The 26,581-nt window shown below is 37.5% G+C and overlaps 1 protein-coding gene across 3 annotated transcripts in view; it reads left to right on the forward strand.

The window, feature by feature from the left end:
* Positions 1 to 26,581, forward strand: part of LOC114653632 (E3 ubiquitin-protein ligase HECW1-like) — a 461,230-nt gene that overhangs the window by 429,787 nt on the left and 4,862 nt on the right. For all 3 annotated transcript variants that reach the window (XM_051929083.1, XM_051929082.1, XM_028804051.2), the window contains 5 exons: positions 7,736 to 7,834; positions 12,062 to 12,191; positions 12,356 to 12,502; positions 17,269 to 17,383; positions 19,196 to 19,394. In XM_051929083.1, the coding sequence (XP_051785043.1) occupies positions 7,736 to 7,834; positions 12,062 to 12,191; positions 12,356 to 12,502; positions 17,269 to 17,383; positions 19,196 to 19,394 (690 nt within the window). The remainder of the gene's footprint in view (positions 1 to 7,735; positions 7,835 to 12,061; positions 12,192 to 12,355; positions 12,503 to 17,268; positions 17,384 to 19,195; positions 19,395 to 26,581) is intronic.

Here is a 26,581-nt window from a genome sequence, read left to right on the forward strand (position 1 = left end):
TCTTTTGTGTTTATCTTTGTTGTCAGCAAATCATGATGTGTGGGTTGCTGCATTGGTTGTCCAGTCTTAAAACGTAAAGCCAAAAACCATAATATCAAAATGGAAAACATAGTATCTGATCCAAGCCAAAAGAAGTGAAAATGAAACAAAACCACACAATTTCCTTTAAATGTCCTCTTCACATAAACTAAAGGTTGTAAATAAAGTCCTGTGCACCACACCAAACCTACAGTAAGCTAATTTCTCTCTTTGCAGTATTGTTATTCTTGGTCAAATAAAGACACTGTTTTTTAAATCTTGTTTGCTGCCCCCATATTTATATTTGCCATGACTAGCCGGGATTACGGGAAATTGGTATGTTGTGTTAATTAACAGTACCTATATATGGGTTACTTCTAAAAAAATGTATTATGAGGTTAGCTCTGATTTTTAACATTCTGTATATTTCTTTTTTAATTAAAAGTGTGGAACCATTGTTATCTTTGATTTTCGGTGGAGTATTTAGGAGAAATTAAGGAGCCATTAGGGACAAGTATTCTGTATTTTTATATGTTGTAAGAAGGATGCTATATAGCGCCCAACCCGACACAGATTGAACACGGGAGGCACGTGTAAAATAAAACAATTATTTATTTTTCTTCAGCTGGAGGGCACGTCTTCCCCGTAATCCCTTCAGCCACAACACAGTCCCAAGCACAGTATACAGTTAACACCAAGCACTTATACTCCTCTCTCTGGCACCACCACTCCTCCCTGGCAACTTCGTCCTCTTCCTCCCGATTCTGGCTGCTGAGTGGTGGTCGCTGGCTCCCTTTTACTGGGTACCCGGAAGTGCTCCAGGTGCTTGATTGGCAACATCTGGCTGCACTTCCGGGTAAGGCGAAACCAGTGCTCAAAAGGGGCCAGCAGCTCCTGTTGCAGCAGCCCCTGGCAGTGCCTGTGGAACCCCAAAGAGTTGCACAGAACTCCATCCCCCATGAAGCCCTGGGGGAGTCCGAGACTTCACTGCAACCCAGGGAGGCTGCCATCTAGCATCCTGGGGGAGACACTGGGCTTCCCACCCTTGTTCCCCTGGCAGATATGGTGAAGGGGCGGCCAGGCATGGGCCCCAGCCATCTGTCACAATGTCTATTTTCACTCTTACATTTCAGTCCAACACTTGTCCACTCCATGAACACCCTTTAAATTGCCTAAATGAAGACTGCCCCATATTTACTCCACTTTCTATATTTAGCATCGGTAATTACAAGGCTAAATGCTTAGCTGAAAATCAATATGGAATGGTTCGTACAGTACCTCCAAGTAAGTTTCACTTTAGTGATACCACAAAAAATCACTCAAGGAAAGATTTTATGATACAATACAACAAATTGAACAGTGCAATAACCAAGTACATTAACTTCTTTAATATTTGTTAGGTACATATGTGCAGTAAATGTAGAGTAAAATGAACAGGAAATTGAATGAAGTAAACAACTTATATAGTATTTAATTTAACTGGGTTAAATGACATAAACAAGCTGCATAGATAGACAGACTGGAACAGGGGTACCTTGATGCCTCTGTGCACATAGACCTTTACAGATCTGTTGTGGTGTGTGTTTGTGTGTGAGATCATTACTTTCTATTCATCATCCAGAATGGGCTCTGGTAGGGCAAACAAGCTGTCAACTATCTTCACTTCTAAATTTCTTAGAGCATGTGAGTGTGTGTATGTGTGAACGTCCTTGTGCCTCCATGTGTCTCTATGTGTATATTTAAATAGATCATGTATCTCCAAAACTATCCACGCAAATATTTTGCAAATCAATAGGCCTTGTCCCATGACTAAACAGAGTAGACAGCAAAAATCCTGGCTAAATTAAATCATTTCTACAGCAGTTATTATTAAACATAGTTCAAACTAGGGACACATACTGGACCAAAAACAATAGATCTTGAGGCTGTAATAAGACAAACACAACATTTTTGAAAAAGACAGGTCCATTTTTACAAAAGTTGCAGTACAGTACATGGGTCTTGGCATTCTAAGAGCTTGTATCTTTGCCAGGAACTCTACACAACACAAAAAACACATGATTTTTTGACAAAATTTTTAATTTTAAGATGTAGAAATCAATTTTGGTTTTCCAAAGGCATAATGTTAAAATCAACTTTTGTCAATGTTTTGAACATCTTATAATCAGAATATGAAGTTAAGTCAATAGCAAATTTCCAACTCCATTACCAAACTTCAATTTACATGGAAGTACAAAAGGACAACAGGAAAATCTGGTGAAAGTAAACAGGTTATTTGAGGAAATTTGTGGGAAACAATCACCTTGTCAGTAACATGATATGAACAACATTAATGCTAAAATCCAGGTTTTAAAAAACCTTTCACCTGTAAGAAAGGAAGCTACTCAGACTTGAATTCAGTCTGTCTCTTCGATTATTTTTACACAATTCAGCCCAGGGTGTTAAAAGCATGATTAACAATTCCTATTTATGCAATGAAAAATGAAAAAGTTATAAAATAGCTGTACTGAATAAAAGTAATACATTTAAATGTAGCTTTTAGTATTGACATTTAATCATTGAACTAGGAGCAGAATGTATTTGTTTATTATTAGTGTGGTGCCAGTGGAATGTATGCCCAGTGTTCGTCATGTGCAGCACAGTCACTAAAACATCAAAAACATGACATCCAAAATAAGCAAGCCTATGTCAATTAGAAGTAGTAGCATTTTTTGTGTATAGAACAGTGAAATTCTTGTTCATCCCATTATGTACTTCATCCAGTACTGGATTTGTTATGAAGGTTTCTTTTCCATATATGATTTATGATATTTCATGATTTATTTTCACCATCACCTTTAAAATCTTAATGAATGGTTTTCATCCATAATTTTGTTGAACTCCTTTAATCCAAGTTTGTGATCATGGATGTTGGAGTGTATCATAGTAGCACTCTCAGTGTTAAGAAATTAATTTCTAAGAGCTTTTTTTCCAGTACTTGATGTAGACTTCAGCTCAGTGTAGTGTATCTTTAAAGCATTTCATTTTTCCAATCTTTGGAAAGGCAAAGCCAATGCTACTGATTGAACTTCTGCAATTTGTAATGTAAGTGATGAAAGACAGACTAAAAATAAGACAGAAACTGTATTCTTTGAGACAACATGAACACATCTGATTTTGTATTTATAGCTGTACAATTAGATGACAAGGCTCAGTGGGTCAGTGCAGCACAAACTGTCCTTCTGTTTTCAGCTAGCGATTAGCTATAGGTGTGGCCGGTAGGTTTTGTCAAAGATTCACGATTGGCTTCCAAATAAGGTTCAGGTTGCACAACAGTTTAATGACTGTAAACTAATCTTAATATTTGTGAACAGCCAGTGTGGAAGAAAAATGCAGGCAATGTGAAAAGGGGCATTCATTGAGGACTACATGCGCCAGAATTAAATGACAAAATAATAGTCTCTTACATCCCTGGGCAGTGCTTAACAGGAATGCCACTGACATTATAGTCTTGTGATTATATGTGAGTAGAACCTACTACCAGTCAGAATTACCTTAAATTTCCATTATTAAAAATATTTTCCAAACATATTTTCTACTGTAACAGCTATAGTATATCTTGTGATTATCCATCATAAGTCAACCACCAGCCTGGATCCATGACAGGCACATAAACATGAACTCATTCACATTCACTCCTCAAGGGTCAGCTTAATGATGACAGCCTCTTGTGTGCATATTTGGGATGTGGGAGGAAACCAGAGTAGCCAGGGAAAACCCACACAGACACAATGAATGTGCAAACAATGACTAGACAATGACCACACTGGGAGTTGAACCAAGACCCTTGAAGCTGAGATGCCATTTTCGGCAACAGTTATGCTTTTTTTAAAGTGATATTATACTGAAACAGAAGTTTTTTCTCATCAAGGCATATAGGCAGTTGAGTCAAAATGCCCAGAATGTCGTTCTTTCCACACTTCTATGTGGTAGGAAGTTGAAATCAATGGAATGTAAATGGCTACTTAAAGAATACATATTCTCAAAGTCTTCAAGGGGGAGATTAGATTAGATTTCCTTACTGTTACATACACTGGAAGAGCAAAGTGAAATTCTTGTGCCACAGATGTGGTGGTTTGGGCAGGAAAGTATATACAGGCAGTAAGACAATCAGATGATGTATAAATAAATAAATACATTAAGTATGAGTAGCAGAAGAATGGCCAAATGTACATAGTGCAAAATGGACCTGTACAGACATACAGATAGTATTAAACAGTAGAAGGAAAAAACATACAGATGTAACATACAGTAGAATAAAAATAATAACAACAATAATAACAATACAGTAGAATTAGGTATAAACCAGTAGGTGGGTACAGTACAGGGCAGGTAAGACCAGGTTACTGAATTCAGTGACCTTATAGCACTACGGGAAGATGCTTTCCCTTAAGTGTGTGGATCATTTGATGAGGCACTGGTAGTGTTTACCAGAAGATGGAAGTGAAAACAGGGGATTAGCTGGATGACTGACAGCTAATGATGGATTCAGCTATCATTTGACATCTGGTGGGGTAGATATGAAGCTGTGGATGACCAGCCCCAACAAATCTAGAAGCTGTACAGAAACTCCTTTGGAGGAGCATACAATCCTGTCAAGTCAGTATACCAAACTACACCGTGATGCATGCAGTCAGGATACTTTCAACAGTGCAGTGTTAGAAGTTCACCAGTGTTTTGGTTCCCGCCCCAAAGATTTTTAGTCTCATCAGGAAAAAAAGCCTTCGCTCAACCATTTTTGAGTATGCAGGTGGTGTTGACTGACCACAAAAGGCAGTCAGTGAAATGGACAACCAAGAACCTGAACCTGCTAATTGTCTGGATGAGGGAGCAGTTGATATGGAGTGGTGCCTTATTAACTTTGTTCTTCCTAAAGTCAAGAATGACCTCCTTTGTTTTTTTCTACGTTCAAGGAGAGGTTGTTATCATGGTACCATACGGTCAGATCTTTTACCTCTCCCCTGTAGGCAGTTTCATCGTTATTACTGATGAGACTAATCACAGTGGTGTCGTCTGCAAAATTGATGATGCTGTTGCCCTCATGGTTTGCTACACAGTCATAGGTAAATAAGCTATATTGCAGTGGACTGAGGCAGCAACCTTGTTGAATACCAATGTTGGTGAACAGCATGGAGGAGTACTTGTTGCCAATCCTCACCGACTGAGGCCTGTTTGTCAGGAAGTCAAACACCTAATCATAGATGCAGCAGCTTGAGCTTTAACATCAAGCTGGAGAACACAATGGTGTTAAAAAAGACAAAGCTATAATCAATAAACAGCATACTGACATAGTTATTGTTTTCCTTTATAGATGTTCCAGGACAGTCAGTAGGGTGGGGTATATGGTATCATCCACAGATCTGTTACACCAGTATGCAGGTTGTAGTAGATCTAGTGCAGCAGGGGTTTTGTGGTGAATGTGCATCGTGCCCAGTTTCTTCAGATGCTATATTACAAGACTTCTTCTTACTTCCCACACAGTATGTGTTTTGTGTAAATATTCTTACTTTGATGGTTAAACCCCTGGATGGAGATAAAGAACATTTGAGTTTTCAGTTTCTTTAAACCTAAGAGTCATTCTCACATATTTAGGGGAATACAATGAAAAACGTATAAAAACAAAACAATGAGACATCCAGTAGTTATGCAATAGTTGATTAGTTAAATAACGAAACCTAACATTCTCAATCCCACTTAATCCAGTTTAGGGTAGTCGTAGGGTAATCAGTCAAAGAGCTGTAATTATTCTAAAATTTTATATACCCTCCAGACTGTAGGACACATAGAAAATTGTATGGAACACTGAACAGAGAAAAGGCAAAGAGAAAATATGGGTTATATTTTGTAGTTATTAGTTACTGTTTTCTTTATTAATTTTAATTAGAAGCAGATAACATTCCATGCAATCAAGTCAACCTTAACAAAGCAAAATTCGACCTCCACCCAAGAGAAAGAGAGGAGAGCCAACAACCAAAGCTACTCTATAAAAGCAACAAGAAAAGAAAAGTACAGTATCCTCTTCTCCAAAATGGAAGCTTATTCAAAAATGTTATTGATTAGATCGAACCTATTTGTCTCATCTATCTTAGTAGATCAGTTTAAATATCTAGGGGTAAATATCACAAGTAAATATAAATCTCTTTTTCAACAAAACTTTGCTGTCTGCATGGAAAAAATTAAACAAGATGTGCATAGATGGTCCACCCTCCATCTTACATTAGCAGGGAGAATCAACATATTTGCTTCTTTTTCTATTTCAAAGCATCCCAATATACATTAACAAATAATTTTTTAAGAAATTAGATTCAATCATAACCTCATTTATTTGGAATTCGAATCATCCAGGCACCAAAGGGAGACTCTACAACAACCTAAAGAAGAAGGGGCCATGGCACTACCTAATTTTCAATTTTATTACTGGGCGGTAAATATACAAGCTGTAAAGACGTGGATATCGACACAAATCGATGAATATACACAAGCCTGGTCTGCAATAGAAATACATCTTGCAGTACTTCTTTACATTCCTTGCTCTTTATCCCAGTTAACACAAATTACAGTCAATGCACTAATAATCCAATTGCCCTTCATTCTCTCAGAATATGGAACCAATATAGGAAGCACTTTAAGACAGAGAAGCTTTTATCTGTTGCACCTCCACATTACAACCACCTTGTTTCACCCACTAAAACATATACAGTATTTAATGTTTGGAGAATGTCTGGGATTAAAACACTTACAGACTTACATACTGTAGATAATGTCTTTGCATCCTACAAGCAATTCCACTCCAAATTTAACCACTCATCAGTATAATTCTTCCACTATTTTCAAGATAGAAACTTTGCTAAACAGAACAGGCCCAATTTTCCTCACCTCCCACCTTGTTCTATTCCAGAGGAAATATTGATCAGTTATGGTTTTTCTGATGTTGTAAAAGCACACATTTGGCAACATTTGTTTTTTGAACATTGCATCTTTTACATAACATTCTCAAAGTCACTTGATCTGATTTAGGATTGTGGGTGGCCAGAGCATATGGCCTCAAACCAGGAACCAACCTTTAACAGGACATAAATGCATCATAGGGCCAAATCATGACCACACTCTAACAAGGCCAATGAAGAGTCAACAAATAACCTAACTTGGAAAAATATCAGGTGACTTTACGTTGCTTTCACTAAAAAAGATCTTCCTTCTCCTATTTGCTCTTAGAACACTCAGAACTAAAAAAGTGAGTGACACAGATGTTGGTCTAGGTCAGTTGTAATGGATTTCACGTTGTTACCAATTAGCCATAGGCATATCACTTTACCAAATAGGTTTTTCTATGTCATCCCATATATGCTGGTATGAACTGGAATTTCAGGAAGAGGAAAATTCTGCATGAAGTGGAATGTAATGTCATGTTACTAGAATCATCTCAGGATGTGCATGGCTTTGTGACATGACATGTTGCTCCTGTAAATGCCCAATTGCAAACAGGCACACTCCACTATTAAGGCATGGCTGAACTGGCAACAATAGTCAGATATCATGTTCCTTGAAAATGTTGCTTTACTGATGTCAGAGGGCACATGGTATTGTACAAAACCAGACCTAATACAATAATAAATAAAAAGTGAACCTTTCTACTGTATATTGACACAATGCTTATAGTTTTTGTTGCATTTTACAGGTTCAGGTTCAGTGGTCGGATCCTCGGTTTGGCTTTGATTCATCAGTTCCTTCTTGATGCATTTTTCACTAGACCATTCTACAAAGCACTGCTAAGACTGTAAGTATTTCTGCATTACTTTTAATTTATGAGGAATATTTTGCCTAACTTGGCTGATATTCACCACATTGGCAATATTTTATGTCTTAATGTGCTTTTGTCCTCTTTATTTTTTTTTTACCATAACTTAATATAACTTTTATTGTATTTTTTCATAAAACACATTAAGCTGTAATGTGCTAAAGAAAAATATTGTTAGAAAATATTGCTATTTTTATTATTAAACATATGCATAATGTCTCTTTACATATGCAGCTGCTATTGCATCAACAAAATGGTAAAATAGCAGATATTTTGGGGAAACTGACTAAGAACAAAATGTCTCAGCATAATTTTTACCAACAGCAAAAAAATAAAAATGGGCCTATTTTTTTTTTTTTTTAAATGGTAAAAATAAGCACTTCTAAATTTCACTGATCTGCTTTGTGAATTCCAGTGTAATAAATTTTACATACTATTTATGTTAAAATTTTAAGGTATTTATGTAAATATTTTATACTTAGAATAACAGGGCATTTAATAATAATTACGAAAGTCTGGATGTTTATTATTCCGTTTTATGGAATATGATTATTGCTGAGTAAAACCAATTAATAATAAGGAAAATATTTTTCCCAAAGCTTCGCTGTAAATATGGTGTATACAAAAATTATTTAAAACACTTTAAAAAGTTTCAAGTACATTGGATTGGGGCTACATTATAAATATATGTTGCAATAAGCCATAAAGCTTTAATAAATTTTATAGTAAATTGACACTGGATGTATATGTGTTATTATTTTGCCTCATTAGGTTTATAAGAGTAGTTGATAAATTAGGATAGGAGCACAAAACACAGGCTGAGAAATAAAATTGAAATTCTGCGCTTTTGTAGCCTGGCCAGCCCAGTGGCACAGTGGTTGGTGCTGCTCCCTTATAGTCATGGAGACTGGGATTTAATCCTAGCCCAGTTATTGTCTATGTGGAGTTTTGCATCTTTTCTTCCGTATCATCATCGGGTTTTTCTCCAGGTAAAAAGAAATACGTACTGCATTGGTTTAAAGGCCACCAGCCCATCAGAGGGCCTACTCATGCTCAAAGCCACACAGAGTCCAGATTAGAAATTTTAAAGATTTTGAATTTGCATGTCTTATTCTACTGAACTTTTTCCATATATTTTTGTGATTTTTGTTTTTCTGGTTATTATTTGTTTTTGTAGATATTCTGACAACATCATTTTGTGTTATATTAGTCACTGCCATTTTGTGATTTTCTCTTGGCTGTGGCTATATTGCTTACATTTGTTGCCAGTCTCTTGATAGTTTTAGTCATCTTTCTCCACCTGTGTAAGGTGGTGACATGCAGTCCTAAACATCTAAGATTTAGATAATTCCTAAACATATCTAGTGTGATTTTATTTAGAATTTAATTTTTGATTAGGGAAATCTTCATGCTGGTATTGTTTTTTTGACTTTTGCAGTCCTTTTTCACAGTGATTTCTGCTCCTCATTTTGATGAAATATCCTTTGCCCTTCTGTTAACAATATTCAGCCTGACCACTAAACTAGTGGTATTCAACCTTTAGTTGTGAATAACCAAGGTGGTCCGCACAATAAGAAATCAAAATGTTTCCTTGATAGTAGGCATACACATAAAAAAGAATATATATGTTTACCTGGTAGTTACATGAATATTTGTGAAGGATTGTGTGTAGACTTGGAATGAATTAATGAGAATATAATAAAAGTCTGAACTTCCAGCTTCTTCAGAGACATTTTTACAGAGCCCCTGAGGAGACATTGTGTAATTTTTTTTTCTGGGGAATTTTCTGGTGCGCACCAGATAGTATCAAGTGCCAACCAGATAGTTTCCAGTGCCCACAAGATAGTTTCAAGTACCCACCAGATAGTATCAAGTGCCCACCGGCGGCTCGTGTATAGGCACTGTGGAACTGTAGCACCCTCTATTTCCACTTGATATTATCGATAACATTTAATATAATGAGTCCTTTTTTCTTTAATTCTTTCTTCATACTTGTACAATATATATTCCTTAAGCTTAATGTCAGTAGCCATCCCCCAGTTTATGAAAAAGATACAAAAATCTTTCTATGGAACTGTACACTTCACAGTACCAGCGGCGTGGTGTTTGGCTGTTGTGCGCATGCGCACATAGGAAGCTGCACGCGAGGCTGCGAGGGAGAGAGAGCACTGTCGCTCCCGCAGTGCCGACCCTGGCGTGCTGGTGGAAGGTAGTGTTTTTTTTTTTTACTCCGCGTGAGTTGTGCTTAAAAACCGTGTACCATATTCTTGAATGTGATAAAGTGTAGAATTAGATTATTATCCTGCTTCCAGCTATTCTATTTGATTCATTTTTTTTTCAGTTTCTGAATAAATTTTCTTTTTATACATGTTTGTTTCCTTTTACACAATTTTAAAACAAAGGCTAAAAATTTTCTGGAGCAGCACCCCAACTAATTTTAGCTACGAGCCGTCACTGCCCACCAGATAGTTTCAAGTGCGCACTAGATAGTAACCAGTGAGCACCAGATACTTTCAGGTGCTCAACAGATACTTTTAACCGAACAGTACCTAATAAGGGGCTCCATACCTATACATAATTTCTGAAGCATATTAGTTCTATTTTATAGTTGCACTTAGGAAAAATGGAAATTGGAGACTTTATGGAAGTATACTTTCAGCTTGGGCTTACACACAAAGACATAGCATTTGTTCTTGCAGTTTGTCATGGATACATTATCACTGAAAGGCACTTAAAACACATATTGAAGTCTAAAGGTCTATTTCGTCATAAGGTCTATAGCAGCATTGGGGGAATTATTGTGTTTATACAGCAAAAATTGCAAAGCTCAGGTCAGCTTCATGGCTACCAATGGATGCACACAAAATATCAAAGAAAAATGGTTTGCATGTGAAGAAGGAAGATTTTCATCTAATATTGAAGGCGCTAGATCCAAGAGGAATTTGTCTTAGAAAAGCCAGAAGACTCCATCGGTGTAACTATTTTGCAAGAGGACCAAACTATACAGTATATGGTATTTTGATTCTTATGACAAACCATGTGGTATTTGTGTAAATGGTTGCATTGGTGGATTTTCCAGAAATATTATTTGGTTAAATGCATTTATTACAAGCAGTAATCCAAACGTTGTGGGAGGCTACTTTATGGATGCTGTAGAAAGACTTAAAGGTTGTCTTAAAATAGCCAGAGGAGATCTGGATACTGAAAATGTTCACATTAGAGATTTTCAAAGGTTTCTTCGCTGTGATACAAATGTACGCACGCCATAGACAGCTACTTGTTGACAAATAATGAGAGGATTATGAGTCTTTGCATATAATACAGTGCAAATCATCTGCTAAACATAAACTTGTAAGGGAAGGACTAATGAAAATGATTTGTTATTGCTTGTCAGTAACATCTAGGAGCTCATCTGGGCCACATGTCCGAAGTGAGAACCCCCTTTTTAGACTCTGATTATTGTTGTCCCCTTAAAACCTTTTCATCTTCTTACTCTTTCCTTTTTTAATTTACCACATTCTAAATATGAGGAACACTAAATAACCCAATATTCCAGTCTTTGTGGATGTGGGAGGAAAAACAGAATATCCATAGACACCTAACATGGGGAAAACATACAGCCTCCTCACGGATGATGACTGAGCATGGAATTCAAATCAAGGATGTTAGATGTACAAGGCAGTGTGTTAACAACTGTGCCACTATGCTGCCATATGGCAGAATATGTTTAATTAACTTAAAAACCTGCATCATACATTATTGGTGGACTGGTGTCACGTCTTAGGTTGGACATAACATGCTCTAACTGGCAGAATAACTGAGAATGATATGTTATCAAATATACAGTACTAACAGAGCTCAGCAGTAATTATAGCCGTGCACTGAGATTACGTTTTTTGTGAGAGAGTTTTTTTACCTCAAGAATGGTAGTGGTTGTATTTAAAATACTAATTTCTCAGGTTAAAATTTTTAGCAATTTTAATGTGTGGAGTGCTATAGTGGATAAAATGAAAATATGAAATTTCTAGCGTTGATCAAATTATGCTTACTATTCACCCATTTTATAAACAATAAATTTGTGAAGTATGGGGAAAAAGCAGAGTAGGACATTGTGTTTATTTTACTTACACTCATTTCCTTTGATGGTAGAGGAAAGAAATGCCTTTGAAATAACCATACATTTACGCCATACATATCTTTTGACAGACCATGTGACCTGAGTGATTTAGAATACCTCGATGAGGAGTTCCATCAGAGCCTGCAGTGGATGAAAGATAACGACATTACTGATATCTTGGATTTAACCTTTACAGTGAATGAAGAAGTATTTGGTCAGGTATGCCTAGACGTTTATTAACAGATATACTGTAGTATGGCACATCTTTAATTTATCTCTGAAGTTAAATTCATTCTTAGCCTACAGCATAAGGTTTAACCAGTAATGTGCATATTGCCTATGGTTCATTTTCATGCTTTTTACGATTGCTTGTTACTTTACAGGTAACTGAACGGGAGTTGAAGTCAGGGGGAGCCAATCTTCAGGTAACAGAGAAAAATAAAAAGGAGTACATCGAGCGAATGGTGAAGTGGCGTGTGGAGCGTGGAGTAGTCCAGCAGACAGAAGCCTTGGTTCGTGGGTTTTATGAGGTAAATATACAGTAACATACAGTAGAGTGACCATCAATAGGCCACTAGGAACCACATGCTACTACTTGTGCTTCTGTAAAAAGAAATACATATCATAAATCATCCTGGTCATGTACTGTATATTTGATGTTCCTCAGTACAGTGAACTGTGCCAGCACTCTAATCTTCAGAAGTGAGGAATTATTTTTAATGCCAAGATGAGTCAATCTTCCACCATTATCAAAATCCCCGGACAGGCTAAGCAGAGCAGATATTATGAAGAGTGTGTATCTCTTAAGGAAAAGATAGACAATGATTATGAATGATAAGCAGAATAGGAAGCAAAATACAATTTTAATTCCAAATGGATAAATATGGAATTATATTGAAAACCAATGGAGTTGCCAGTTCACCTGATACTCACTCCTTTCAGATATAAAAGGAAACATGAAGGCACAAAGTGAATGTTTCAGACTCCACATTACCCACTACTTGAGTCATATTGTCTTCTTTATAATTTGTATTTTTAGTTTTACCTTTGTCTGTGCATTGCCATTCTGAAACAATCATAGGGGCAGAACCTACACAATTTTGTAAACTGAGATAAATCCAAAAATACTCATTTTGAGAACTACTAGACCTTTTTCCAGCATTTTTAGAAATGTAAAATATGCTGTTTTTTTACTTAGAGAGTGAGCCATCTACTTAAACATGGAGTCAAATCATAGCAGAAATTGTTCTCATAAAAATAAATTGCTTGGATCAATGGGCAGCAGTCATAGTGGTACATAATGGCAGGGGCTGAGTAGGTAAACAGAACCTGGCCTGACCAGTCTTAGTTCAGAAAACACAAAATATTTCTGTAAATTTTAATGCAGAATTAATATTTGTTTTCATTCTTAATGGAAATCAAAAAGGTAATATAAGCTCACACTTTCAATAAAGCCATTTGTATTTGTAAAATGTGACTATTGATGTCCAAAAGAGTTAGAGATTCAATCAGTCAGATGAATAAATTACCTTCTATAGCCCTGGTCCTCAATTTCAGTCCCAGGGACCCACCATGACTACAGATTACTGCTCCAACTAGTTTCACATCAGTGTGTTATTTGTGCTGTAATTGATCTTATTGTTATTTTAACTGGTCTTTTTTCTTGTCTTATTCTGCACTCAGAAAAGTCCAATAGTGGTAGATTTATATTTACAAGACATGCAAAAACATTTGTATTTTTGACATTGCTTAAATTTCTTAACTGACTTTGGTCATATTCCTATTTATTTGTTCTGACTTTTTTGTATCTTAATAATGACAATTAACAACAAGTGGATTAAACACCCAGTCAAATGACACTGAATGCAGAAAGGCCACTACTTCAGTGTCAGACCCTCTAATTTTGTTATTAGTATATATTATCTTAAATAACCCAAACACCTGAAAAAGACAAATGTTGAAAATCTTAAAAACCAAGATAAAAATATTTAATTGTCCCCATTTATGTAAACACATACTGTAAATTTCTACTATATTAATAAAAATCAAATCCAGTTTTGGAATTTCTGGAACAACACCAAAACACTGACACTGGGAAATAACAGCTTGTTTAATTAAAGTGGGAGTTTAAATAAACATAGGAGTTGTCTGGAAAGAAAACCTGCAGCCACAGTGGCCCCAGGACCAAACTGGAGAATCTCCATTCTGTAGCATTTTAGATATAGATCATTATTTTAGTGAGAAAGAGTAAGATCATTCATGTTGGAATCTCTTTTTGAGGTGCTGTTTTTCAAGAAATGCTTCCCAACTATGTAAATGATTAATTTAAAACTGTGGTGGGGCAGATGGGGCTATCATTTTATTAATCATAATTATTACACAGGTCACAGCTTAGGGAGGCCTGATATTATAGGCAAGCTTTTTCTGTCTGTCAGGGAAACGTCAAGGTTCTCCTTAATGCAATGTGTACTGGGAAATTGAGTTCTGGCATTTATAAAAGATGTTAATGACTCATCTATCCATTTTCTGAAGCCAGTTGACCCAATTTAGGATTGCAGACAGCCAGAGCCTATTCAAGCAGTGTCAGATGTAATTCAGGAAACAACTGTGAATGAGCCCAATCCATCTCAGGGCACATTTAGGCAGAAGCTAATGCTCATTCACACAAGGGTAGTTTTAAGTCAGCTAAGCTTGCATATGTTTGGGATATGAGGGTAAGACCTTATTAATACATATGCAGAAATTACTGACCATGCAGACTTCACCTAAAAAATAACTACTCCAGGATTCAAACCCTGGAGTTGTGAAGCCATGGCATTATTGTCCTACTGCATGAATACTTAATATGATCTTAACTGTTAACACAAAATGTAACTGAAGCTTTTGGTTTCATAAGAAAGTTTATAAATTATTTTTTAACATACTGTAGATTACAGGATAAGTTCAGGTTTTAAACCATTTTGATGTATTCAGTAGGCTTTGTCATAGAAGAAAATTCCAAACCAATCATATCCAAAGCCAGCAAATCACACAGAGTCAGGAGCCATTGGTTTCAGTGACTTCATTAACATATAATAAAGCCATGCTGTGACTGCGGAGAAAGCTGCTATTCCTGGGCTCAAAGACATTTTTATATATAGCTTAACATAGATAAGACATTTTGACACCCCTGCTTTTTCTAATAGACAACACATAATGACATTTTGCCACCTCTATCCAATCATCTTTTAGTCAAGCCCTCTCCTCATTAGGTTACACTCATTCATACCCATTATTCTTTATGCTTATAGCCAACACCTCTTGGCAATTTGCCATCTTTGACCGGTAACTTTTAACCACGCCCTCTTATTGCTAATCCTCCACCCAGTCTTTGACATCAGCTTTCAGGTGTCATTTTACATTGGTCGAATAGTTACATGTTAGACTCGGTGCATATCAGTGCATTTCAGTGTTCTGACTATCTAAGGCTCAGTGCAATTCAGTGTTTAACAGTGCTTTAACCTTATTGGTGGTGAGATTACAATATACTTTAAAAATAATATCTTATAAGGTGCAGAATCACATAGTAAACAAGTGCTTAATTAAAATAAGTGCTTAATCATACTGTACATTCTAATTTTTGTTCATAATATAGTCTAATTATTTAGTGCGATTGTATATAAAAATATCCAGTAAATATTCATGTAGATATAATTCCATAGTTTAAGGCTGTTGTTTTTGGACCAGTGCCTGGTTGGTGCCATTTTAAGCTGAGTATCCATATTACTAACCGAGAATACACCGGATATGGACGCAGGGACACGGCGATGGGACCATGAGACGTACTGCGCAGGCGCGCGTCTCATAAACCGCAAGCGAAGTCTTATCCACCGCGAACGAAGGAGTCACGGCCCAAGAACGAAAGAGCTCAACTAACGTGAATGAGAAATGAAGCAACAACGCGCCCATAGCTACCACTAACGACACAACCACACAAAAAAGAGGATTCTGTGCTGCACCCCAGAGTCAAACGTGAGAGGCTACGGAGGCCCCACAGGTCCACAAAGATAGTACGAAAGGCGCAGGCGTCACCGCCATATTGTGAGTGGCACTACTGCGGAGTGAAGGCGCAGGCGTCACCGCCATATTGTGAGTGGCACTACTGCGGAGTGAAGTTAGGAATAATGTGCTGCTTGGGATTGTACAAACCGCTGAACGCTTTACACCAAATTCAAACACAATACAGCTCAACGATACAAACACGAGCCCACCTGGATAAGATCAATGAACGCAGGCGCCTACAACGCGCGTCTGAAACTGCGGAAGCAAAGCAGGCACGGGTTCAAAACGAAAGACCACAACTGACGGAGATAAATAATCTCTTTCAAATCTATTTCGGGTTACCCAAGACCAGGGGTTGGCGAGCAGGGGGCAGAGCCCCCTAGTTTCTTTAATATTTATACAAAATTCTTCACTTAAGAAAACAATACCCTGTGCTAAATTGGTATAGGCTATGATTATGAAAAAATAAATTTGACTGAAAAAATACTGGACTTAATTCTTTAGTGCTGTCAGAATGCACAACAAAACTGCATACAAGTTAATAATTATAGTTAATGTTCAATAGATTGCCTGTTTGTCCAGGGCTCATTCTTGCCTTGTGCCAGTGTAGGATTTGGTCCTCACCACCCTGAACTGAATTAAGTAGGTTTATTTATGGATAGATGGATGGATTCATTTTCATAATGCAAGGTGTTATAAAAATAAAATGTTTTATCGTCATCAATAAATCAATGACATGTATATTATATGCATGTAGCTCTTCTAATGTGTGTAAAATGTATTACATTTTATAAATGTTTGCTCAGTTTCTAAGACTGCATAAGTCTTTCTGAAATCTGTTGGTGTTTCCTTACTATTCGCTATCCCAATCATTTTGGGACCAGCTGTAAGTATTGTTTGTTCACTCATTGTGACTCAGTATTGTTAATATAAAGAAATAACCCTAGCATTATTTTCTACTCCACCAATTATCTCACCTCGTGTCACCTAGGCTATTACCTGCACTCTTTCTGTCTTACCTGTTAACTGGCATGCAATGTAAAATGTTGTAACAATTTAGAGAAGGAGACAATATGATTTATTTTTAGTGGTGTAAACTGTGTATTTTATTGTAACCCACCCAAGGCTATAAACAACTGAATTCATACTGCATGTAATTAAGTCTTATAGGGTAAAGCCATAAGCAGTAACTATATTTTTTACAATTGAATGAAAAAAACTTATCAGAGAATAAAACATGGTTTTCTGTCTACAGGTGGTGGATTCAAGGTTAGTGTCTGTATTTGATGCCAGAGAACTGGAGCTGGTTATTGCTGGAACTGCTGAAATTGATTTGACTGATTGGAGAAATAACACAGAATACAGGGGAGGTGAGCACAGTTTGTAGTACATGTTATACACAAGTTTCAAATTTCAGTTATACCAGAGAAAAATTATTCCAAAAAACATGAAAATGTTGTTGTTTTTACAGAATGTTTCAAAAATGGTAGATAATCCACAACACTTTATAATAACATCTATATTTTTTGTTAAAAAAATTATTTCATCTAATTTACCTTTTAAAGCCACTGGTATGACAGATTTTTTTTTTTCAATTGGATTTTTACCACAAGAAAGTGGGTTACCAGTTACAGATCTAACCATTTAAAGTCTACTTAGAACGCAGGAGTGTAGTGTGGCAGGCCTGTAGCATTCAGGGGCCATTCTTTACTCCAGAAATTATTACCGTACAATTGGTCCAGCAATATCCCAAGGATGGGTTGTAAATGCTTCCCATTTGCCAGTCCTGCACAGAGTCTAGAATGAGGAGGGGAGCGGAGTGCAGGCTTGGCTGTAGGAAAGACGGAAACTGACAATACATAGAGAGAGAGTGGGGAGGTGAAAAGGAAATTATGGTTTTAGGTTTCTGAGGACTAGGAAAGGATAGAAAGCCACCCCAAATGCATGAAGCTAATAAAGGATCATCAGAATTACTTTATTTGATGTCAGATTACTTTTGTTTAGGCTTCAAACCCTTAGGTTGTGGGTTCAAATCCCACCACTGACACTGTGTGAACTTCAGCAAGTCACCTTCCTGTGCTTCAATTGGAAAAACAAAAGAAATGTAACAAATTGCCTCTCAAATGTTGCAAGTACCCCTGGATAAAAGCACCATCAGCCCAATAAGTAAATAATAAAAAGTCAGTCAGTCAGTCATTATCCAACCCGCTATATCCTAACACAGAGTCACGGGGGTCTGCTAGAGCCAATCCCAGCCAACACAGGGCGCAAGGCAGGAACAAATCCCCAGGCAGGGCGCCAGCCCACAGCAGGACACACACACACACACACACACACACACACCAAGCATACACTAGGGCCAATTTAGGATTGCCAATGCACCTAACCTGTATGTCTTTGGACTGTGGGAGGAAACCAGAGCACCCAGAGTAAACCCACGCAGACACGGGGAGAACATGCAAACTCCACGCAGGGAGGACCTGGTAAGCAAACCCAGGTCTCCTAACTGCGAGGGACCAGCAATACCACTGTGCCACCGTGCCGCCCATAATAAAAAGTAATTAGTTATATTTAAACACAGTTACGATCCCATTTACATTCTTTCTAGCTGTTCTTAAATTCTTTAGTCTTTTAATGCCTATATATTTTAGAGCATCTATAGAGGTCCTTTTGTACCAATCAGTGTAAGAATTCTGTATTGAAAAAAGGGTACACACAACAAAACATTTTTCAGTACTACAAGGAAGCTATTACTCTCAGTGCCTGGATAGAAAATACCATACATACACACAATTAGATGCCAATTAGTTTTAAACTAATAGTAAAATGGTCACAGACATAGAACAGTGTTTCTTATACAGTAGTAATTACACCACTAGGAGAAGATACATCAACATGTTGCAATACAAATGATTTAGAATGTTTCGGAATATCCTAACTGTCTTGGCCATTTCAGATGAAGTGATGCTGTGAGACTTGATCTATTTTCACCTCAAATGTTCCTTGATTGCTTTAACCAAGATTTATAGAACATAAATCTTAAACATCTGTTGTGACAATATTACCAGATTCTCAACAAGTTGTTCACTTCTGGATTTACATGAAAGACATCTTCTTCAGCTTCCATCCAATGTAATGTCTAGATAAAAACAAACATATCTGTTTTCCATGATTTACTTTAGGTTATCATGATGGCCACATTGTGATCAGATGGTTTTGGGCAGCGGTGGAGCGATTCAACAATGAACAGAGGTTGCGACTCCTACAGTTTGTGACTGGCACCTCAAGTGTGCCTTATGAAGGTTTTGCTGCACTCAGAGGAAGCAATGGGCTAAGAAGATTCTGCATTGAAAAATGGGGCAAAATTACCTCTCTCCCCAGGTACTTTGAGCACACGTTTTGCAAATAACTTCTTAATGTTACCTATCAAATCAGTGGTTTTCTCATTTTGTACTCCTTATTTCAGGTAATGTCAGTAAGCAATACGGAACTAATCTAAAACAACAGAACATAACATTCTCCACCTTGCTTAATCCAATGTAGGGTGCAAGTCAGGAAGCAACCCTAGAAGGACACAACTCTGCACACTTTTACACACATACAGCCTTGCACACATAATTCACACTCACTCACACTTGCCTAGGGCTAATTTAGAGTTACCAATACTCCTGAAATTCATCATTTGTTTTTGGATTTGAGAGGGAAAAACACATGCTTAGAGGAAACCCATGCAATCAAAGAAAGAAGCTGCAAACTCCACACAGACAATGACCAAGTGCAAGATTTACACACTAGCCATTGCACCACCATGCCACTCAATCATTTAAAATAAAATATTAAAAATTCCAAACTTTTAGTTTTTTTCACATTTCTATCTTAATTTACCACTTCTGCATCAATCTGTTTTCTTCTCTTTGTTTCCCAGTAATGGCTTGTTCCAACAGTTGGAGATCCCTCACAGTGGGACAATTTAAAATGGCCAATTAATTTGTCAGACATGTATTTTAACCCATTAAGAGATTGTTACTGCTTTCTACCTGGTGCTGCAAGAATTAGGTTAGGGACCAAGTGACTCAGAATTGGATTAAGCTAGCTTGGTTTAAGATGGGTGGAAGGATGCATGTGCTTTGCATGGGATAGGAAACTGATGAAACTCACAAAGACAAGAGAAGAACATAAAAACTGCACCAAGGACAGAAGTTGAATCCATATTACTAGAGGTGTAAAACTGTAGTACTAACCAGTATATAGATAGATAGATAGATAGATAGATAGATAGATACTTTATATAACATAACATAACACTTTCAGACATGTTTAATCCAGTATATTGTCATGGGAGGCTGGATCATATGCAAGAAGGAAAAGCTGCAAGGCAAGAACCAGCCTTGGATGGGGCATCAGTCCATCGCAAGGCACATCGATACACTGAACTTTTAGATTTGTAAATTAACCAAAAACATAAATGTTTGAAATATGGGAGGAAAGCCAGAGTAAACGAAAGACCCATATGGACACAGTAATAACAAGTAGATTTCACAAAGGCAATGACTGATTCTGAGATTCAAACCCAAGATGCTACACGAGGTAGCAAATTTTTTATAACCTTCAAAGATAATCTGTCAGTGTGAACAAATATGTTTTACATTACAGTCCCAAACAAATGAAACAGTATTACTAAAGCAAATATCAAATAATGCTAAGAGATAAATGTTCATTTAATTTGCTTTTGTGAATTTTGTTCTTCCCTGTGTTTATTTATTTTCTGTATTTTGGAGCACTATGTATAAAATAAGCATTTGGATGGAATTTAATTTTCCTTACGGCAGTGTTCAGTGAAAGTGTCCAGTAATAAAGCACCCTGCTTACTGGAAAATTACTTCCAAATGATCTAAAGAGATGAGGTCTGAGTCAGAGTGAAAGACTGCAAAAAACCCGAAAGCTACAGATAACCATCATATTCTAATTTTGTTTAGCAAACTGAAAGCAGTTCTTTGAAACCGTTTTGTACATCCAATATCTAAACTTGCTCTTTCTTTACAAGGTTGACAGGAATTACAGACTATCCTAGCAGTTTCAGAAGCAATGCAGGACCCATTATTTCATGGAATAACAGTCCAAACATACATACACATATGTCCACACTAACAGACTCGCCACCTCACCAGTCTAATGTGTACATCTTTGTGAAGTGGGAAAGAAGCAGAAACAAATTCTGGAAGACACAGGGTGAACAACATACAACGACCCTGGTTGGATTCTAAACCCAGGTCTTCAGAGCTGTAAGGCTGTAATGTGCCAGCATGCAATTGTAGAATTTTATTTAACAGGTAGAAAAAAACTTTGTAATACACTGATTGTACTAATATACAATCTGTGAAAAACCAAAGGGAATATTTGATGGTATGAAATTGTCTTAAATATACTGTGAGGGACATTTTTTTAAATATAGGTGATACTGTATTTTGTAGATAACTTCTTCCAAACTTGGCATAATTTGAGTTTTTCTTTGTTGCAAGATGGACAACCTTCTTTAGAGAAAGTTTAAAGTATAGGTGCCAATGTCATTCCATGTCTGAATGAAACACTGTGGCATCAGATAAGTAAGTTGAATCTGCTAGCAGTATTTAAAACTATAAGGTAAACACCGGTAACACTAGCATTTATGGTAAGATCTTGAGGAGAGACTTTAACACAATGAAAGATGGTTTTGTTGCATAAACAGTCATTATCATTGGGAGTACTCATTTATTTCATGGGGGCCATCAAAACTGAAAAATGAATATTTTGGACAGCATCAGAAGCTTGTCCTCATTACATTACTTAGCATGATTCCTTTATCACTTTTTTCACAATGCGTTCTTTTCTTTAAAGTAATGCAATTCATTATATATTTAATAAAAACTGAAATGAAAAATATAACATAATTGAAGGTTCCATATAAAGAAATTTACAGCTGTCCACTTTCTGAACTTTGTGGATTAAGTGAGGAGAGAGCTAGGAAAACTTTTCAGAAACAAGGCTTCAGGGCCAGATCAATTCAGCCCTAGGGTGTTGAAAATATGTGGTAGCCAGCTCTGCGGGGTCCTACAACACCTGTTCTCCTTTCCATGAATTTGCAGAAGGCTCCCCAGTTGTGGAAAACATCCTGTGTAGTCCCAGTTCCAAAGAAAGGCAGTTCCAGTGATCTCAATGACTTCAGACCAGTTGCTCTTACTTCATACACCAAGAAGACCTTTGAGAGTCTGGTCCTAAAATAGCTATGGCCCCTGTTTTCAGAACATCTGGATCCTCTGCAGTTTGCCTGTCAGACACGTATAAAGTATGTGTGAAAGATGGTTTCATCTATATGGTACACAGAGCCTACTCCCACTTGGACAAAGCTGACACAACAGTTAGGATAATGTTATTTGACATTTTCAGTACTTTTAACACCATTCTACCTCATCAACTGGGGAAAAAGCTCAAGGCTTTGCATCTTGATGCCCCCACAATCTCCTGGATCATGGACTACCTGACCAACAGACAGCTGTTTGTGAGGCTGAGGGGACTGTGTGTCAGAAATGGTGGTATGTAACTGTCCCGTCTCCCTTCCTGTTCACTCTCTACACAACAGGTTTCCAGCACAATACCAGCGCTTGCCATCTACAGCAATTTTCAGATGACTCTTCTATCATAGGCTGCATTAATAATGGAGACTAGTCATAGTATAGGAAAGTTGTGGAGGACTTCAAATTGTGGTGCAGAGACAACTTTCAGCTCAAGACAAAAGAGCTGGTGGTGGACTTTGGGCATGCCAAGTAGCTTCTGAGACCAGTCACCATCCAGGGGGAGGATGTGGAAGTGGTGCAGAGCTACAAGTACCTGAGGGTTCACATACACAACAAACTGGACTAGTCTGACAACACAACATGTTGTATAGGAAGGGCCAGAGCAGATTGTACTTGCTAAGGTGACTCAGGTTTTTTGATGTGTGCAGCAAGCTACTGGAAATGTTCTATCATTCCATAGTAGACAGTGTGGTGTTCTACGCCGAGGTCCTCTTGGGAAGTAACTTGAGCTCAAAATAAGTTCAATGCCTAAATAAACTTATCAAGAAAGCCTTGGCCATCACAGGATGAACTCTGGACACACTGGAAGCTGTTGTAGAAAAGAGAATGGTGGAAAATTTGGATGCCATCATGAAAAATCCCCTCCATTTCCTCCTTGGAGCACCTTTAGCCACAGGCTCATTCCACCACGGTGTGCTAAGAAGCACCTCAGGGGGTCTTTTCTGCCCACTGGTATCAGGCATCTCAATGCCTCCCCCCGGGGCACTCATTAAGATTATTTTGAAATATCTGAACAATATTTATTTATTTATTTATTTATTTTTATTTACATACAGATTGACTGACTGATAGGCTGTGTAAGTGCCTGTATCCTTGTTTTTATGTTTCTGCTGCTGTATGCATCTGAATTTCCCCTTAGAATTAATAAAGTTTATCTAATCTAATCTAAACTAAACTTACCAGTATGTGATAAATTAGCAGTGGAGCAGGCAAACAAAAAGCCTTGATATTGTTGAAAAGCTTTTAAATTCCCAAGGTTTGAAAGCCATCCTAAAATTCCTCTACGTGAGCTTCTCTAACCGCCATGACGTTCATTGCCCAGCTTCAGTCCCGAAAGGCATCCTCATGCCTAATTATCTCTGTGTTATTTTCAACTCGGGACAGCTGAATTGCAGGGTTGAGAAGTAACAGCTGTCATTAAACTTACTCTAACCCAAAACCTATGTAGTGACCCAAAAACAGACTCAAAATGACAGTGCTTTTTTCCAGATGCATTTCTGTTTGATTTTTTTGGATATATTTTAAAACATTTTTCTGTCTATGAATAGTGTCAGTTCTAAAATGTAAAGGACATTAATAAATGTGCAAAACAAAAGCAATGTTGACATGTTGATTTGAACTCTGACAGGAGTTTTGGTCCGTTTAAAAAGTCAGTCCTTGCTCCTCATGCTAATTTTGCTGTACTGTGTTTTGCCCCAGACTTGCGGTGAGATATTTAAGACACATTACCCACTCTTTATGCAGTAAGCAGCTGTTTTAACTTGTGAACAAACCCCCAATAGTTGTGTGAGCCAACAGCACATTATGTTTAAACAATAAAGAAGTTTGGTTAATGTTTCAAGATTGTACATAAAAGGAAAGCCATTGTAGTTTCTGTTTGTCCACTTTCTGAACATAGTTTTCATCACATGTCACAGGAATCTGGGGTCGGTCCTGTCTGCATCATTGATACACAGTCAATTTAGAATCACTTATTGATCTAACAAGCATATCTTTGAGATGAGGGAGAAAGCTAGAGCCCCAGAGAAAATGAAAATAAACATGGGGAGTGCATGTGTAATCCCCACAGGGATAACCCAGACAGGGATTTAAACCTAGGACTCTGGAGCTGTATGGCAACAGCACCAATCACTTTTAGTATCACTATTAAAATTATAATGTATTTTTTTCATATACACTTTTCCAAATACAACCCAGAGGTATTGTAATAGGGGTGGCATTGTTTATTGAATCGAAATAAGAATTAGAAGATAAAGAAAAGACACAGCAGCTGAACTCCACCAACCACCCTCACTTCTCTCAAACCATCCTAAACCATCCAATCCCAACCCAAGTTTAGGTAGGCTCTAGAGAATAAACAGAATTAACCTCTGAATTGAGGCTTCTGTCTGTATGCCAAGGACATGTGATTTGTGAGTGGAGGATCATGGTATGATCATAATTGGCACTCAAATTATAATTCTGAACACTAGAACTGGGCACTATCAGTGCATAGTAACTTCCAATTTAACAAACTGCAATTTTTTTATTTTTTTTACTGAATGTGATTCTATAAAAGTTCACTTTTTCATTTAAGAGCTGAGGAAAATTAAAAGGTCTATGAATTAGAGTTGATGTTGAGCAGTTTCCAGACCGCAGTTATTTTTTGTGATGAAAGGTTTAGCTCCCTATAGTGCTGTAAGTTTGCATTTTCTAAAAATAGTTCAGAGTAAGCTGACTGGGAATATAAATATCTACAGTATTTCTTTAAAAATATTTTCATTGTCAACTATTTTCAAGCAACAGAAGAAATAATTTCTCTGTTTATGTTTCAACTTTATGTTTTATGTTTATGTTGAGTATCATTTTTATACTACGAATTATTGTATAGTGAGATTGTTTAGATTGCTCAGACCACTCAGAAGTTGAAGTGCATTCATTCATCCATCCATTTTCCAACCCGCTGAATCCGAACACAGGGTCACGGGGTTCTGCTGGAGCCAATCCCAGCCAACACAGGGCACAAGGCAGGGAACCAATCCCGGGCAGGGTGCCAACCCACCGCAGGACACACACAAACACACCCACACACCAAGCACACACTAGGGCCAATTTAAAATCACCAATCCACCTAACCTGCATGTCTTTGTACTGTGGGAGGAAACCCACTCAGACACGGGGAGAACATGCAAACTCCACGCAGGGTGGACCCGGGAAGCAAACCCGGGTCTCCTAACTGCGAGGCAGCAGCGCTACCACTGCGCCACCGTGCCGCCCGAAGTGCATTCAATAATGATAAATTATATTGAGTCAAATTACTGGTGGGGAGACCTGAAATGTTCAGTTGGAGATACCCATCCATCTTCAGTCTCTTGTACTACACCAAGATTTTTAACATTGTAGTGTGGGGGCAGGTGTATCAGAGCTAAAACGGATAGACACCACTGTGAAAAAAAACTCCCTTTCAGTCACTAAATAAGGGCAGTTCTTCTTTGGCTCAAATGGATAAGACGTCTGTGCAGCACATTCAGAAACAAGAAGCCTGAGTGAATGTGCAAAACCTAAAGGGGAACTGTCTGAGTAAATTTCTCATGGTGACAACCATGTTTACTTTTGTCAGGTGAATGCTGATGTTTGTTTAGTGATGAAAATGGTCCAATGGTGTAAGTTGTGTTAACCCTGGGCTGTACATATAACGTCTGTTGTGGGTTTCTCATGCTATAGCCATTGTCTTGCACCTACTTAAGGCCTGATTCACATCTGGTCATTTGCAGAGACGTGCATTAACACAGGTGCATTTTCTGTCTGTTTATTGACCATTGACAAGGATATGGGAAGGGAGCTACTAAAGGTGGTGCAGCAACCCCTTTTGTTGGGATAATAAGTGAGTATTAGTATGGCCAGACTGTGGTATGGGGTAAGACCAGAACCTTGAAATCTATAGGGGACCCAATATTTATTAAATTATATGAAAAAATATTTGGTATTTGTTTTTCACTGAAATATTCCTGCCTCTACAATGACTGATCTTTTCCTGTTTGACCTCATTACTGTCTTCCCTGATATCACTCATTCACCTTTAGTCACATGTGCACCGTCTTGGCAAGCTGTTTACGGCAGCGGAATATGGGCTGTCAGAATGTGAAGTACATGAAGAAGAAAGTGATTTGTCATGTAAGTGACAGTTCTTCAGAAATGGCCAGTGACTCCATTGCACAGTAGATTCCAGTCCCCGTGATGGTGAAGCATACGGAGACG

Source organism: Erpetoichthys calabaricus, chromosome 6 (genome assembly GCF_900747795.2).
Source record: "Erpetoichthys calabaricus chromosome 6, fErpCal1.3, whole genome shotgun sequence".
NCBI lineage: Eukaryota > Metazoa > Chordata > Cladistia > Polypteriformes > Polypteridae > Erpetoichthys > Erpetoichthys calabaricus.